This window comes from Tachyglossus aculeatus, chromosome 2 (assembly GCF_015852505.1).
Source record: "Tachyglossus aculeatus isolate mTacAcu1 chromosome 2, mTacAcu1.pri, whole genome shotgun sequence".
Taxonomy (NCBI): domain Eukaryota; kingdom Metazoa; phylum Chordata; class Mammalia; order Monotremata; family Tachyglossidae; genus Tachyglossus; species Tachyglossus aculeatus.
This window is the reverse complement of record NC_052067.1, coordinates 51,772,793-51,788,651: the sequence shown is the minus strand read 5'-3', so window position 1 is coordinate 51,788,651 and position 15,859 is coordinate 51,772,793. Positions and strand designations below refer to the sequence as shown.

The 15,859-nt window shown below is 48.6% G+C and overlaps 1 protein-coding gene across 1 annotated transcript in view; it reads left to right on the top strand.

Moving 5' to 3' along the window:
* DACT2 (dishevelled binding antagonist of beta catenin 2) overlaps window positions 1-15,859 on the top strand; it is a 43,548-nt gene that overhangs the window by 9,471 nt on the left and 18,218 nt on the right. Inside the window, exon 3 of the mRNA XM_038762200.1 lies at window positions 11,106-11,378. Coding sequence (XP_038618128.1) covers window positions 11,106-11,378 — 273 coding nt within the window. The remainder of the gene's footprint in view (window positions 1-11,105; window positions 11,379-15,859) is intronic.

Below are 15,859 nucleotides of genomic sequence, written 5' to 3'. Positions count from 1 at the left end.
AAAAAAGGCTCTGTTGTGAAGGGAAGGAAGGGGTGAAAGGGACTAGAAGGGAGAGCAAGCACTTATCCTGTCCCACTTTGATTATTTTATCAGCCTCCTTGCTGATCTCCTTGCCTCCTGTCTCTCCCCACTCCAGTCCATACTTCATTCTGCTGCCTGGATCATTTTCCTTCAAAAACTTTCAGACTATGTCTCCCCACGCCTCAAGAAACTCCAGTGGTTGCCCATCCTCCTCCGCATCAAACAAAAACTCTTCACCACTGGCTTTAAAGCACTTAATCACCTTGCTCCTTCCTACCTCACCTCACTACTCTCCTACAACCCAGCCCGCACACTTGGTTCCTCTAATTCCAACCTTCTCACTGTACCTCATTCTCATCTATCTCACCATCAACCTCTCACCCACATCCTACCTCTGGCCTGAAATGCCCTCCCTCCTCATATCATATCCTACTCTATCCTAATCCTCCTCGACCTCTCAGTTGCCTTCGACACTGTGGACCACACCCTTCTCCTCAACACGCTATCCAACCTTGGCTTCACAGACTCTGTCCTCTCTTGGGTCTCCTCTTATCTCTTCGGCTGTTCATTCTCAGTCTCTTCTGTGGGCTCCTCCTCCCCCTCCCATCCCCTTACTGTAGGGGTTCCTCAAGGGTCAGTTCTTGGTCCCCTTCTGTTCTTTATCTACACTCACTCCCTTGGTCAACTCATTCACTCCCATGGCTTCAACTATCATCTCTACGCTGATGACACCCAAATCTACCTCTCTCCTTCTCTCTCTCCCTCTCTTCAGGCTTGTGTCTCCTCCTGCCTTCAAGACAACTCCATCTGGATGTCTGCCTGCCATCTAAAAACTCAATATGTCCAAGACTGAACGCCTTATTTGCCAAGCTACCTCTCTTTCTCCCTTCAAAGCCCTACTGAGAGCTCACCTCCTCCAGGAGGCCTTCCCAGACTCAGCCCCTCGTTCCTCTCCCCCTCGTCCCCCTGCCCATCCCCCCGCCCTACCTTCTTCCCCTCCCCACAGCACTTGTATATATGTTTGTACATAGTTATTACTCTATTTGTTTTACTTGTACATATTTACTATTCTATGTATTTTATTTTGTTAATATGTTTTGTTTTGTTGTCTGTCTCCCCCTTCTAGACTGTGAGCCCGCTGTTGGGTAGGGACCATCTCTATATGTTGCCAACTTGTTCTTCCCAAGCGCTTAGTACAGTGCTCTGCACACAGTAAGCGCTCAATAAATATGATTGAATGAATGAATGAATACCAGACAGATAATTGCTCTCCCCCACTTCAAAACGTTTTTGAAGGCACATCTCCTCCAAGATGCCTTCCCTGACTAAACTCTCCTCTTCTCCCACTTCCTCCTGCGTTACCCTGACTTGCTCCTTTTATTCGTCGTCCCTCCCATTTCCACAGCACATACATATATATGTGTAATTTATTTATCTATGCATTTGTTTTATCTGTTCATTTATATTAATGTCTGTCTCCCCCTCTAGACTGTGAGCTCATTGTGGGCAGGAATATGTCGTTTGTTGTTATATTGTACTCTCCCAAGTGCTTAGTACAGTGCTTTGCACACAGTAAGTGCTCAGAAAATATGATTGAATGAATAAATGAGAGAATGGGAAATAACACTCTGTAGACTATGAGGCCTGCCAGGAATAAGCCCTGTATTTGGCTTGATTAGCTTGTATCTACCCCAGTGATGGAAAAGTACTTGGCACATAGTAAGCAGTTAATAAACATCATAAAAATACCATTTAAACATGTGACTTTAATGTACTAGCGGCTTGGCAGAATGGAAACAGCATGAGCTTGGGAGTCAGGAGACATGGGTTCTTAATCCCAGCTCCACCACATGCCTTGGTTGAGTAACTTCAATCAATAGCATTTATTGAGCAATTACTGTGTGCAGAGCACTGTATTAAATGCTTGGGAGACTACAGTATAGCAGAAGTGGTAGATACATTCCTATCTTCCCACCCAGAACCTGTCCTCCCTTTGACTTTCCCATTTCTGTAGATGGCACCACCATCCTTCCTGTCTCACAATCCTTGGCATTATCCTTGACTCCTCTCTCTCATTCAACTGACATATTCATTCCATCTCTAAATCCTATCAATTCGACCCTCACAACAGCACTGAACTCTGCCCCTTCCTCTCCATCCAAACTGCTACCACATTAATACAATCACTTATCCTATCCTGCCTTGATTACTGTATCAGCCTCCTTGCTGACTTTCTAGCTTCCCGTCTCTTCCCACTCCAATCCATACTTCACTCTGCTGCTGGGACCATTTTCCTACAAAAAGGTTCAGTCAATGTTTTCCCACTCCTCAAGAACCTCCAGTGGTCGCCCATCTATTCATTCATTCAATCGTATTTATTGAGCAGTTACTGTCCGCAAAGCACTGTACTAAGCACTTGGGAGAGTATTATATAACAATAAACAGACACATTTCCTGCCCACAATGAGCTCACAGTCTAGCGGGGGAGACAGACTTCAATATAAATCAATCAGTGAATCAGTAACAGATACACACATAAGTGCCATGGGGCTGGGAGGGGAGATAAATGAAGGGAGCAAGTCAGGGTGACACAGAAGTGAGTGGGAGAAGATGAGATGAGGGCTTAGTCAGGGAAGGCTTCTTGGAGGATATCTACCTTCAATAAACCCTAAGACGTGGGAAGGCAGGATGCGGGTGAGAGGTTGGTGGTGAGACAGAGATACAGTGAGAAGATTAGCATCCACCTCTACATCAAACAAAAACTCCTCACCTTTGGCTTTAAAGCATTCAGTCACCTTGCCCCCTCCTACCTCACCCCACTACTCTCCTATTACCACCCAGACTGCACAGTTTGCTCCTCTAATGCTAACCTTCTCACTGTACCTCTATCTCATCTACCTCACCCATGACTTTTCACCCACATCCTAGAACGCTCTCCTTCCTTATTTCAGACTGACAATTATTCTCCCCGCATTCAAAGCCTTATTGAAGCCACATCTCCACCAAGAGGCCCTTCCTGACTAAGCCCTCATTTTCTTTTCTTCAACTCCCTTCTGTGTCACCCTGACTAGCTCCCTTTATTCATCCCTCTCCCAGCCCCACAGCACTTATACACATACATCCCAGCTCTGCCAATTGCCAGCTGTGTGACTTTGGGCAAGTCACTTCACTTGGCCTCAGTTCCCTCATCTGTAAAATGGGGATGAAGACTGTGAGCACCCTGTGGGGACAACTTGATCACCTTGTAACCTCCCAAGCGCTTAAAACAGTGCTTTGCACACAATAAGGGCTTAATAAATGCTATTATTATTATTATTACATTATTTCTATTCATGTCTGTCCCCCCTCCAGATTGTGAGCGAATTGTGGGCAGGGAATGTGTCTATTATATTGTCATACTGTACTCTCTGAAGCACTCTGCATACATTTAGCCCTCAATAAATACAACTGATTGCCCAAACTGAGCTTACAGTCTAGAGGAGGAGACAGAAATTACCATAAATAAATCAGTAAATTACAGATAAGGTACATAAGTGCTGTGGGGCTGAGGGAGAGGTGAATAAAGGTCGCAAATCCAAGTTCAAGAGTTACACAGAAGGGTATGGGAGAAGAGGAAATGAGAGCTTAGTTGAGGAAGTCTTCTGCTCAGGGGTCACTTCAGTCATTTAACTTTTTTGTGCCTCTGTTTCCTCACCTGTAAAATGGGGATTTTAATACCTTTTCTCCCTCCTACTCAAACTGTGAGCCCCATGAGGGACAGGGACTGAGTCTTACCTGCCTATGCTGTAACTACCCTTAGCACTTTATACAGTGCTTAGCACATAATAAGCACTTGACAAACACTGTAATTATCATTTGGCTTAAAAATAAAGTTAAAAGAATCCGAGATATTGAATTCAAGTTTTCCTTGATGACATAACTTTGAGAGCACCATTCATTTTAAAGATTACTCCTCCCGTCATCTGCCAGACACCATGCTTCACTAGAAAGACAAGTAAAATATCATGGCCACTTTTCATCCTCACAGTTCTGAAGAACTTCCCACTTCCATGACCATATACTACCACAACCGAATACCTAGCTCAATTTAGGCGTCAGTCAATTGTATTTATTGTTAAGTACTATTTCACTGGGCAGTTTTCCCCTGAGTGTAGGATTCCAGTTCTAGGATCCACAACTTCCCTGGGCTGTCCTCCTCTCTCCTCCTGTCTAGTTCATGGAAGATCTTCAGGCTCAGGGAAGCCTTAGGAGAGATGAATTTAGGTGCAATCGAGTTGCACCATTTGTTAGGTGCTCAAAAATCCACCCTGAGAAAACCTGCCATATTGGGAAATAAAATCACACGCGAGCAAAACTACCTGTAGATGCAGGAAAATCAGGCTGAAAATATGAAGCCAAAGCAGAGCACAATTGCATAACCTCTGATTACCCCGGGCAGTAAATGCAACAACTAACTTCATGAAGTTGGCTTTCAGTGCAGGCAAGGGAGAAGTTCTCTCACTTCATTTCTTTCTCTGCTTTTTCACTTTGGGAACCATCTCTCCCTCCCTGTCAGGTCTTGGTTCTCTCTCCATCCTCCCCAGCATGAAAATTGGGCAAAGTTGTGTTGGGAAACTTCATAATGTTCACCGAGCAGCAAGCTTCATTTCACCATCCCAGCCCAATATCATGTTTGAATTCAGGTGGGCAGAGACAGGGTCTGCCCAAAACTGGGGTGGTTTCTGCTGATCATTCTTCCATTAAAAAATTCAATGCAGAAGGAAATAGGAACAGAGGGAAAGAGTGCTTAGTCGGGGGGGGGGGCACCTTGGAGGAGTGTCTTCATCAGGGCTGTGAACATGGGGAGAGTTATGTCGGATATAAAGAGGAAGGGCGGTCCGGGCCAGAGGCAGGACATGGGCAAGAATTTGGCAGCAAGATAGATACGATCGAGTTTCAGTGAGTAGGTTGGCTTTAGAGTAATAAAGAGTGCAGGCTGGGTTGAAGTAGGAGAGCAGTGAGGTGAGGTAGGAGGGGGCAAGGAAATGAGCTAATAATCTAGCAGGAAGACAAACATAATAAATCACAGGTAGGGAGAGTGGCAGTGTATAAAGATATGGGCAGAAGGGGCTGAGGATGGGGTAAATAGCAAATGCTTAAGGGGTACAGATCAAAATGCAAGGGTGACGTAGAAGGGGGCGCCCGTTGTTGGGTAGGGACCGTCTCTTTATGTTGCCAACTTGTACTTCCCATGCGCTTAGTACACTGCTCTGCACACAGTAAGCGCTCAATAAATACGATTGAATGAATGAATGAAGAGAAATGAGAGGTCAGTCAGGGAAGGCTTCTTGGAGGAGCTGTGATTTTAGGAGGGCTTTGAAGGTGGGGAGAGTGGTGGTTTGTCCGATATGAAGGGGGAGGGAGTTCCAGGCCAGAGGAAGGACATGGACAAGGGGTGAATGGCCAGATAGATGATATCGAGATGCAGCGAGTAGGTTGGCATTAGAGGAGTGAAGTGTGAGGGCCGGGCCAGAGGAAGGACATGAACAAGGGGTGAATGGCCAGATAGACGATATCTAGATGCAGCAAGTAGGTTGGCATTAGAGGAGTGAAGTGTGAGGGCCGGGCTGGAGTAGGAGAGCAGCGAGGTGAGGTAGGAGGGGGCAAGGTGATTGATTGCCTTCATCTTCCAGACAGCCAAGAAGGGTATTTCTGGTTGGTCAACTCCTGAGCCCTGCCCCTACCCACTATCCATCTGGCTTCTGGTGATCATTTTTCCATTAAAAAATCCAACGCAGAAGGGAATAGGAAGAGAGGGAAAAAGTGCTTAGTCTTCCCTGCTTCCGGAAGGCCCAGGGAAGATGGGGCAGCCTGGGCCGTCTCTGACACGGACACGTCCCACCAACCAGCAGGACTCTGGGCCCATCCATCCAGAAGTGAACCAGTAAGGCCCTCATGGCCCTCCACTACTAGTTCCTCCCCACCACGGAAGGACCTCAGGCTGACAACAGGGGCAGGCATGGATAGCCAGAGACCTATTATGCTTGATGAACCCAGAAAGGAAACCAAGAACTAGGCTGGATTTTTTTTTTAAATGGTATGTGTTAAGTGCTTACTATGTTCCAGACGCTGTACTAAGCGCTGGGGTAGATATAAGCCAATCAGGTTGGACACCGTCCCATATGGCGCTCACAGTCTTAATCCCCATTTTACAGTCGAGGTGACTGAGACCCAGAGAAATGAAGTGACTTGCCCAAGGTCACACAGCAGACAAGACTATATTACATTATTACTCCTAAGAACGTTAAAAAAGCAAGATTTACAGCTCCTGGGGATTCATATTTTAAACAAAAGCACATGTTCACAAACATATCCTTACACTCTGTTACTTTCCCTCTCTGTAATTTAGTTTCATGTCTGTCTTCCCCATTAAATGGTCAGTTTTTTGAAGAAAGGCATCATGCCTACCAAAACTCTTTGATATTTTACTTTCCCAAGCACTTAGTACACACAGTGCTCTGCACGCAATAAGCTCTCAGGCAGTACCAATGATTGATGGTACCCTTCCTGCCTCACAAAACTTGACATTATCCTTGACTCCTCTCTCTCATTCAACCCACATATTCAATCCAACACTAAATCCTGTCGGTCCCACCTTCCCAACATTGCTAAAATCTGCCCTTTCTATTCCATCCAAACTGCTATCAATCACTCATCCTAACCCACCTGGATTACTGCATCAGCCTCCTTGCTGACGTCCCAAGCGTCCTGTCTCTCCTTACTCCAGTCCATTCTTCCCTCTGCTGCCTGGATCATTTTCCTACAAAAAAAGTTCGGGACATGTCACCCCGCTCCTCAAAAACCTCCAGTGATTGCCCTTGCACCTCCGCATCAAACAAAGACTCCTCACCATTGGCTTTAAAGGGGCCCACCACCTTGCCCCCTCCTACCACCCTGGCTTCTCTCCTTCTACAACCCAGCCCGCACACTTCGCTCCTCTAATGTGAGAAGCAGCGTGGCTCAGTGGAAAGAGCCCGGGCTTTGGAGTCAGAGTTCATGGGTTCAAATTCCGGCTCCACCAGTTGTCAGCTGTGTAACTTTGGGCAAGTCACTTCACTTCTCTGTGCCTCCGTTCCCTCATCTGTAAAATGGGGATTAAGACTGTGAGCCCGCCGTGGGACAAACTGATCACCTTGTAATCTTCCCAACGCTTAGAACAGTGCTTTGCACATAATAAGCGCTTAATAAATGCCATCATTATTATTATTATTATTATTAGCGCCAACCCTCTCACCGTTCCTCTATCTTGCCAACCGCCAACCTCTGGCCCACGTCCTGCCTCCTCAAATCTGACAGACAATTACTTTCCCGACCTTCCAAGTCTTATTGAAGGCACATCTCCTCCAAGGGGCCTTCCCAGACTAAGTCCCTCTTTCCTCTTCTTCCACCCTCTTCTGTGTCACCCTGACTTACTCCCTTTGCTCTTCTCCCCTCCCAACCCCACAGGACTTATGTACATTTCTGTAATTTGTATTGATGTCGGCCTCCCTCCGTCTAGACTGTAAGCTTATTGTGGACAGGGAGTGTCTACCCCCCTCCCCTCCCAAGACTGTGAGCTCCATGTAGACAGGGATTGCCACTCTTTATTGCTGTTTTGTACTTTTCCAAGCGATTCACACAGTGTGCTGCACTCAGTAAGCACTCAATAAAAACGACTGAAATAATTCATTCATTCATTCAACCGCATTTATTGAGCGCTTACTGTATGCAGAGCACTGTACTAAGCGCTTGGGAAGTACAAGTTGGCAACGTATAGAGACGGTCCCTACCGAACAACGAGCTCACAGTCTGGAATGCATGCCAAGACTCACAGCTCTTATGCATATATTTGTTATTTTATCTATTTATATTGATGTCTGCTTCTTTTTATTGATGTCTGTCTCCACCCTCATCCCAGGAGTGTGAGCTCTTTGTGGGCAGGAATTGTCACTCCTTATTGCTGCAGTGTACTTTCACAAGCGCTTCATACAGTGCTCTGCACACAGTAAGCACTCAATAAGATTGAATGAATGAATGCCCCTTCTCACAGCACTTATGTATATATCTTATTTAGACTGATGCCTGTTTCTTTGTATTGATGTCTGTCTCTCTCCACCTTAACTAGGTTTCTGCTGCAGTATCCTTTCCCAAGCGCTTCGTACAGTGCTCTGCACACAGTAAGCGCTCAGTAAATAGGATTTAAGGAACAAGTGAATGAAAAGAGTGTAATAGGGCAGAAGCCTCTCCTCCTCCCCATCCCTACCTCCTTCCCCTCCCCACAGCACTTGTATATACATTTGTACAGATTTAGTACTCTATTTTACTTGTACATATTTACTCTTCTATTTATTTTGTTAATGATGTGCATATAGCTTTAATTCTATTTGTTCTGACGACTTTGACACCTGTCCACATGTTTTGTTTTGTTGTCTGTCTCCCCCTTCTAATAATAATAATCATCATAAATCGTATTTATTGAGCGCTTACTGTGTGCAGAGTACTGTATTAAGCGCTTGGGAAGTACAAGTTGGCAACATATAGAGACAGTCCCTACCCAACAGTGGGCTCACAGTCTAAAAGTGTAAAGTCTAAATAATGGCATTTATTAAGCACTTACTATGTGCAAAGCACTGTTCTAAGCGCTGGGGGGGATACAAGGTGATCAGGTTGTCCCACGTGGAGCTGACAGTTTTAATCCCCATTTTACAGATGAGGTAACTGAGGCCCAGAGATGTTAAGTGACTTGCCCAAAGTCACTCAGCTGACAATTGAGCCCACTGTTGGGTAGGGACTGTCTCTATATGTTGCCAAGTTGTACTTCCCAAGTGCTTGGTACAGTGCTCTGCACACAGTAAGCGCTCAATAAATACGATTGAATGAATTGAGGGAGCCGGGGTTTGAACCCATGACCTCTGACTCCAAAGCCCGGGCTCTTTCCACTGAGCCTTGCTGACTGTGAGCCCCTGTGGAACAACCTGATTGTCTTGTAATAATAACAACAACAACAACAACAATAATAATAATAATAATAATAGTGATATTTGTTAAGCGCTTACTATGTGCAAAGCACTGTTCTAAGCGCTGGGGAGGTTACAAGGTGATCAGGTTGTCCCACGTGAGGCTCACAGTTTTAATCCCCATTTCACAGATGAGGTAACTGAGGCCCAGAGATGTTAAGTGACTTGCTCAAAGTCACACAGCTGACAGTTGGCAGAGCCGGGATTTGAAACCATGACCTCTGACTCCAAAGCCCGTGGTCTTTCCACTGAGCCACGCTGCTTCATGTAACCTCCCCAAGCGCTTAGTACAGTGCTCTGCACACAGTAAGCGCTCAATAAATACGATTGAATGAATGAAGAGCTGAATAAATGCCATATGTACATATCCATTCTATTTATTTTATTTTGTTAATATGTTTTGTTCTGTTCTCTGTCTCCCCCTTCTAGACTGTGAGCCCACTGTTGGGTAGGGACCGTCTCTGTGTGTTGCCACCTTGTACTTCCCAAGCGCTTAGTACAGTGCTCCACATACAGTAAGCGCTCAATAAATATGATTGAATGAATGAATGAAGAGCTTAATAAATGCCATTATGTACATATCCATTCTATTTATTTTATCTTGTTAATATGCTTTGTTTTGCTCTGTCTCCCCCTTCTATCAATCAATCAATCATATTTATTGAGCGCTTACTGTGTGCAGAGCACTGTACTAAGCACTTGGGAAGCACAAGTTGGCAACATATAGAGACAGTCCCTACCTAACAGTGGGCTCACAGTCTAGAAGGGGGAGACAGAGAACAAAACCAAACATATTAACAAAATAAAATAAATAGAATAGATACGTACAAGTAAAATAAATAGAGTAATAAATATGTACACACATATATACATATATACAGGCGCTGTGGGGAAGGGAAGGAGGTAAGACGGTGGGGGGGGGGATTGGGGAATGGAGAGGGGGACAAGGTGGAGAAGAAGGAGGGGGCTTCTAGACGGTGAGCCCGCTGTTGGATAGGGATCGTCTCTGTGTGTTGCCAACTTGTACTTCCCAAGTGCTTAGTACAGTGCTCCGCACACAGTAAGCGCTCAATAAATATGATCGATCGATTGATTTTATCAATCATTATTAATATTAATTATTAATCAATCATTTTAATCAACGCCAACTAATCAATTATAATCAATTAATTATACTCAATCATAATATTAATTATTATTAATAATTAATTATTATGAATCACGAGAAGCAGCGTGGCTCAGTGGAAAGAGCACAGGCTTTGGAGTCAGCGGTCATGGGTTCAAATCCCGGCTCTGCCACTTGCCAGCTGTGTGACTTTGGGCAAGTCACTTCACTTCTCTGGGCCTGTCACTTCACTTCTCTGGGCCTCAGTTACCCCACCTGTCAAATGGGAATGAAGACTGTGAGCCCCCCACACACAGTAAGCGCTCAATAAATACGATCGATCGACTATTAATCATTATCAATATTAATTATTAATCAATCATTTCTAATCAATATCAATGAATTAATTGTAATTAATTATGGCTCATCATAATATTAATTATTATTAATCACGAGAAGCAGCGTGGCTCAGTGGAAAGAGCGCGGGCTTTGGAGTCAGCGGTCATGGGTCCAAATCCCGGCTCTGCCACTTGCCAGCTGTGTGACTTCGGGCAAGTCACTTCTCTGGGCCTCAGTTACCCCACCTGTCAAATGGGCATGAAGACTGTGAGCCCCCCCCGCCCCCCGTGGGACAACCTGATCATCATCAATCGTATTCATTGAGCGCTTACTCTGTGCAGAGCACCGGACTAAGCGCTTGGGAAGTACAAATTGGCAACCTATACAGTCCCTACTCTGATGGCCTGGTAACCTCATTGGCGCTTAGAACAGAGTAAGCGCTTAATAAATGCCATCATGACTTAGTTCATTAATTGTTAGTATTAAGAAGTCTGGGAGGAGGGGCGTGGGTTGGAGGAGGCGCGGCTAGGCCCGGGGGCCCGGGGAAGGGGCGGGTCCAGCCAGGTCGCTGGTGGCCTTGGGGCTGTGCTGGACTCCGCGCTCAGTGGCCCGTCCTGGAGCGTGCGGGCCGCCCAGGGGGGCATCACCGGGCCGTGGAGGGTGCGGGCATGGGGGCACGGAGCGGGTGGGAGCGGTGGCGGGGGGGCGAGAGGCTGCAGGCGGCCCTGGCCGGGCTGCAGGAGCTGGTCCAGCTGCGGGCCCGGCAGCAGCAGCTGGTCAGCGCCGCCCTGGCTCTGGGCCCCGGAGGACCCCCGCCGCGGCCCCCGGCCCCCGAGGCCCGCCTGGAAGCCTCCCTCGCCGCCCTCAAGGAGCAGCTGGTAAGGGGGGGCCACCGGACGTGGGCAGGGCCTGGATGGGGAGGGGCAGGCCCTGGATGAGGAGGGGGCAGAGCAGGGGCAGAATAGGGCTGGGAGGGGGCTGGGGAGGGGGCAGAGTAGGGGCAGAATAGGGCTGGGGCAGGAGATGGGCAGACCCTGGATGAGGAGGGGGCAGAGCAGGGACAGAATAGGGCTGGCACAGGAGATGGGCAGACCCTGGATGAGGCGGGGGCAGAGTAGGGGCAGACTAGGGCTGGGGACGGGGCAGAGTAGGGCTGGGGAGGGGGCAGAACAGGGGCAGAGGCGGGCTGGCACAGGAGTTTGGCAAACCCGGGCTGGGGAAGGGGCAGAGCAGGGGCAGAATAGGGCTGGGGAGGGGGCAGAGCAGGGGCAGAGCCGGGTTGGCACAGAAGATAGGCAGACCCTGGATGGGGAGGGGGCAGAGTAGGGGCAGAACCGGGCTGGGGCAGGAGATGGGCAGACCCTGGAAGAGGAGGGAGCAGAGCAGGGGCAGAATAGGGCTGGCACAGGAGATGGGCAGACCCTGGAAGAGGAGGGGGCAGAGGAGGGGCAGAGCCGGGCTAGGGAAGGGGCAGAGCAGGGGCAGAATAGGGCCGGGGAGGGGGCAGAGCAGGGGCAGAATAGGGCTGGGGAGCGGGCAGAGCAGGGGCAGAGCCGGGTTGGCACAGGAGATGGGCAGACCCTGGATGGGGAGGGGGCAGAGCAGGGGCAGAGCCAGGCTGGCACGGGAGATGGGCAAACCCGGGCCGGAGAGGGGGCAGAACAGGGGCAGAATAGGGCTGGGGAGCGGGCAGAGCAGGGGGCAGGGCCGGGTTGGCACAGGAGATGGGCAGACCCTGGATGGGGAGGGGGCAGAGTAGGGGCAGAGCCAGGCTGGCACAGGAGATTGGCAAACCCGGGCCGGGGAGGGGGCAGAGGAGGGGGCAGAACAGGGCTGGGGAGCGGGCAGAGCAGGGGCAGAGCCGGGTTGGCACAGAGGATGGGCAGACCCTGGATGGGGAAGGGGCAGAGTAGGGCTGGCACAGCAGATGGGCAGACCCTGGATGAGGAGGGGGCAGAGCAGGGGCAGAATAGGGCTGGGGAGGGGGCAGAGCAGGGGCAGAGCCGGGCTGGAGCAGGAGATGGGCAGACCCTGGAAGAGGAGGGGGCAGAGCTGGGGCAGACCCGGGCTGGGGAGAGGGCAGAGCAGGAGCAGAACAGGGCCGGGGCAGGAGATGTGCAGAACCAGGCTGGGGAGGGGATAAAGCAGGTCCAGGCCCGGGTTGGCATAGGAGATGGGCAGATCCTGGATGGGGAGGGGGCAGAACAACAACAGACCCGAGTTGGCACAGGGGATGGGCGGATCCTGAATGGGGAGGAGGCAGAGCAGGGGCAGAGCGGGGCTGGCACAGGAGACTGGCAAACCCGGGCTGGGGAGGGGGCAGAGTAGGGGCAGACCCAGGCTGGGGAGGGGGCAGAGCCGGGATGGGTCAGGAGATGGGCAGACCCTGGATGGGGAGGAGGCAGAGCAGGGCCAGAGCCGGGCTGGGGAGGCGGCACAGCAGGGGCAGACTCGGATTGGCACAGGAGATGGGAAGAACTGGGATGGGGAGGAGGCAGACTAGGGGCAGAGCTGGGCTGGCACAGGAGATTGGAAGACCCGGGCTGGGAAGAGGGCAGAGCAGGGGTAGAGCTGGGATGGGGCAGGAGGTGGGCAGAAACGAGTTGGGGAGGGCACAGAGCAGGGGCAGAACCGGGCTGGGGAGGTGGGAGGGGGCAGAGCAGGGGCAGAACCAGGTTGGCACAGGAGATGGGCAGAACCTGACTGGGACAGGAGATGGGCAGACCCTGGATGGGCTAGGAGAAGGGCAGACCCGAGCTGGGGAGGGGGCAGAACAGGGCTGGGGCAGGAGATGGGCAGACCCTGGATGGGGCAGAAGATGGGCAGACCCGAGCTCGGGAGGGTGAAGGGGGCAGAGCAGAGTAGAGCCACGAAGGGGACAAGGATGAGGGCCAAGGCATGGAGAGAGCCAGGCAGAAGAGGGAGAGAAGGGCAGAGGAGGGAGAACTAGCCCCAGGACTGCGCTCAGTGTTTGTTCCTTCCCACTCCCCTGTCACATTAGGGTGACCAGAACATGCCTTTCTGCATTTGCCAGAGGCTAGCTGGGGTGGACGATGAACCAGTGTTTGCCACGTTTAAAGGTGGCAGCCCCCTAATGTAGACGAAGCTTGATGCTGGGAGTTCAGTAGGGAAAGAGTTAGGAGAATTTTGGAGTGGCTTCCTCTTTGCAAAAGATAATCAGCAATTATTTCGTGGAGACCAGGAGACCTGTTTCTCCTAAAGGGAGCTGGGTGATCAACCCGTGGAAGATAAAACCCGCTTTCCCTTTCTTTTTCTACTGGGAAACTCTGAAAATTTTGTATGTTTTGACGCGCTATAGCCTTGCACCGAAGCCCTAGCTCCTTGTAACTGTCATTTGATGTTCAGCTTTTTCCCTTGGGCCAGTCCTGAACAGTCTACTTTTACCAGCACCTCCCCACAGAAATCTTCAAAAAGAGAAAATAATAGCAGCTGCCTTGTAAAAATCTTAGCCAAACTTACCTCCCTTTTCCCTGAAGGGTATCCTAAAAGTCCTTAAAAATGACTTGTGTATGTTTCTTCAGTATATCTGGACATTTTAAAAGGCATTTATCTAGTGCACTCAAGTTTATATTTTTTTATTCAAGTTTAAATGTTGCTGGCTTTAGCAATGTAAGGGTTCTACTAATTAGACCGTGAAACTTCATTCTTGCTAGCAGTGAGTGCAGTGGGAATAATTTAATTTAATGATGGTATTTGTTAAGTGCTTACTATGTGCCAAACACTGCGTGAATAGCTACCCGGCCCTGCTTTCTCAGATACCTCTGAACGCAGAGTCCAAACTCACCCATTGCAACAGCCTTGTTTTAAAAGAGTAGGGGTGTTCACCTACAAGGAAAATCGAAAAAGAGGTTTTCCCCGAGGTACACTGGGAAAGATGATGGGGTAATAGTAACTATAGCATTTGCTAAGCGCTTACTATGTGCCAAGCACTGTTAGAACACGGGTCCTCAGAATCGAGCCAGTTCCCATTTCAAACATCCTAACCTCTGTTGCTGACCGATTACTTGTCACTGTTGGAAACTTAGTACAGTGCTCTGCACTAAATACGATTGAACTGCGTGGTGCATAATAATGATGGTATTTATTAAGTGCTTACGGTGTGCCAAGCACTGTTCTAAGCGCTGGGGTAGGTGCAAGGTAACTAGGTTGTCCCACGTGGGGCTCAGAGTCTTGATGCCCCCATTCTATAGTTGAGGGAACTGAGGCCCAGAGAAGTGAAGTGACTGGCCCAAAGTCACACAGCTGATAAGTGGCGGAGCCGGGATTAGAAACCACGTCCTCTGACCCCCAAGCCCTTGCTCTTTCCACTAAGTCAGGCTGCTTCTCACGCTCCTCTTGACTAGCATGAACACTACTCAAGAGATACGGCAAAATCCATTTATTCGCCATGGTTGCCACTGTTGTCATAACAGCCCGTTGGTATGGCCATTATGTAATGGCTTTTGGCGTGGATCTTTTGTTGTGGATTTTTCTTTCGCTTATTACTCACCCCTGACTTTAAACCACATCTACAGAAGCCCAAGTACACACACTGCGTATCCTGGGTGAACAGAAACCTTCACATTGCCAGCTAGATTGTTAAGATGCTAACTCGAATTGTCCTGTCAGAAGGGGTATGAAATACAGCTGATGATTAACTTGACTTAAGTAATATACAAATCAAACTTGTAAGCACTCAGCCTCTAATTATAAGTAGCCTTTTGGAAAGGAAGATCAAACGATTTTTATTTTATTTTTTTAATTTTTTTTTATGTGGAGACCAGAAGGAACATGCCGCCTTCTGTCTTGTGACTTTGTTCTTGGAATGGATTATGTGATCAAAAGAGGAGAATAATTGAATCTGTGTGACATCAGCCTAGTATTTAACAGGCAGGGTACATGTTTCATGCAGGGAAAATTTAGAATTGATACTATTCCATAAAGAATATAGTCAAGAGGCTTTAATCTCTCAATTACTGCCAATTACACACTCCGGTGGCTCCAAGTTAATACTCAGTTCTTCTCCTACCTCCATCCTGCTAACCAGATAGCAATCTGGCGTGAAGACAGAAAGACTATTCACATAAATGGCGCTAGACTCTTCTAACAGGATATCCCAAGGGAAAATTGGCTTTAGACTTCAAAGGATTTGGAGCTGCTGAGACATTTGGGCCTCAGCTCAGAGCACCACAATTCTTATCGATCACTTATCCTCGATAATGGAAGCAGAGGGTTCACAAGCAGGAGGGAATAAAACCGAAAAGTACTTTGACTATTTCTGACCCCCTCGAGGCTGCGAGGCCAACCGAAGCAGCCTCTGTAGCCTTGGTTGTTATAATAATAATTGTGGTATTTGTTA